Source organism: Loa loa (genome assembly GCF_000183805.2).
Source record: "Loa loa unplaced genomic scaffold supercont3.592, whole genome shotgun sequence".
Lineage (NCBI taxonomy): Eukaryota > Metazoa > Nematoda > Chromadorea > Rhabditida > Onchocercidae > Loa > Loa loa.
Window position 1 is genome coordinate 1 of NW_018108772.1, and position 1,530 is coordinate 1,530.

General features: G+C 31.2%; 1 protein-coding gene across 1 annotated transcript; it reads left to right on the plus strand.

Moving 5' to 3' along the window:
• Nucleotides 1–242: 242 nt before the first annotated feature.
• LOAG_14279 (hypothetical protein) lies at nt 243–1,267 on the plus strand (the record flags this gene model as incomplete). The annotated part of the gene is made up of 2 exons (XM_003149777.1): nt 243–419; nt 1,124–1,267. Coding segments are annotated over 2 exons (321 nt in total), but the record flags the coding sequence as incomplete, so codon positions are not given.
• Between the last annotated feature and the right edge of the window lie 263 nt (nt 1,268–1,530).

The window sequence follows — 1,530 nt, forward strand, 5'->3', positions numbered from 1 at the left end:
AAAGGAAAAAGTATAAGAAATTATGCTAAATTATTTGAATCTTTGTCGTTCAATTCCAACCATTCTGAAGCAAAAAGCTTTCATTTGAGCATTTCTGACATTTTAGGCATTCTTTATTTCACATTATTCTTCATTACATCGATGACATACATCATTTGGTTCAACCATTTGTTTTGCATCGTTTCAGCTCAGAACCGAACTTTCTCTTTACTCATCTAAACGCTTCTGACCAAATTCAACAGGATCGTTGGAGCAGTGAGTATTTCTCAAATGACTTTGATATTCTTGACCACTGTGATTTGGAGTTAATGCTTGGCACAGATATGGATACATATAATAGTGAAATTACCGGATGTGATGGAAATTTGAATAATGACATTTTGTTCAATCCCTTACGGATTCTTGAATACATTCGATTGGTAAAGTTGAGGATATAAGCAATAAAGAAACGGAAACCGGTACAGATCTCGTCATTGTCGTGGAGAAGATTCCAATAAAGACAGTGTAAGATCAGGTTTCTTTCTTTAAGCAAACTGCTTTTCGTTTTCCATGTTAATCATGATGTGGTGTGACAAGTTTTCTTTGTGCTATTGGTAATTTTGTGATTAATTTTCAAATTATGTTAACTAATTACCAAAGCAAATATAAATGTCATAACAAGATCTTATCAGATGACAAAAAGCATGCATGTGCATATATACAGTAAGTATGGGGAATACAGTGGAATGAAACATAGAGAAATGCAGTGTAAATCATTTCGCTATCAGTGCAAATGACCGAAGTGTAGAATGAATATTCAAATTTCGCGACATATTTTACAAGCACATGGCAACATATTAACTTAATATTCTGTCCAAAAACTGTAGCATGCTCCGGAACTCTTAACTAATCTTGCAAATTTGATGAAATTTTAAACGTGTTTGTATCTAGCTGATCATCAAAGTTAGATTGAGCCTGTTTTATGTGCAGAAAGAAATAAATCAATTTTATTTAAACTAAATTTGATGTAATAAGTTTATCTTGCGGTGTTGACGTTTTTACGACTAATTTTTAAATTATGTTAATAGTTGCAAATGATAGAATGTTAATTGTAAACGCTAATATCATACAAGAAATTTTATAGATGAAGATGTACAATTGCTACAATGTAACCAATCAAGCCAGAGGAGAACATTTTGAAAAGGACAATGAACAAGGTTCATATTCGTGCAGAGGGCCTGGATGTGAAAAAAAATTATCATTGTCTAAAATTACTTCACTAACATAACAAGGCACATCAACCTAAACTTAGGTGTGAATTTTATGGCAATTTTATGTGTTATTTTTTTTTTTTTTTATTGTGAATTTTTTGTCGTCTAAGAGAGTACTAAGAGCTCACAAGGTTTATCAACACAAAACTCGCAATAACACAGAAATGTATCTTTAGTATATTTGTCATATGTTTTTTTTGTCGTTAATTAATTAAAATTCAGCACGGATAAAGTTGTTGTTCTTCCTTCCATTTATATCCTTTACAACAATAAGTAATTA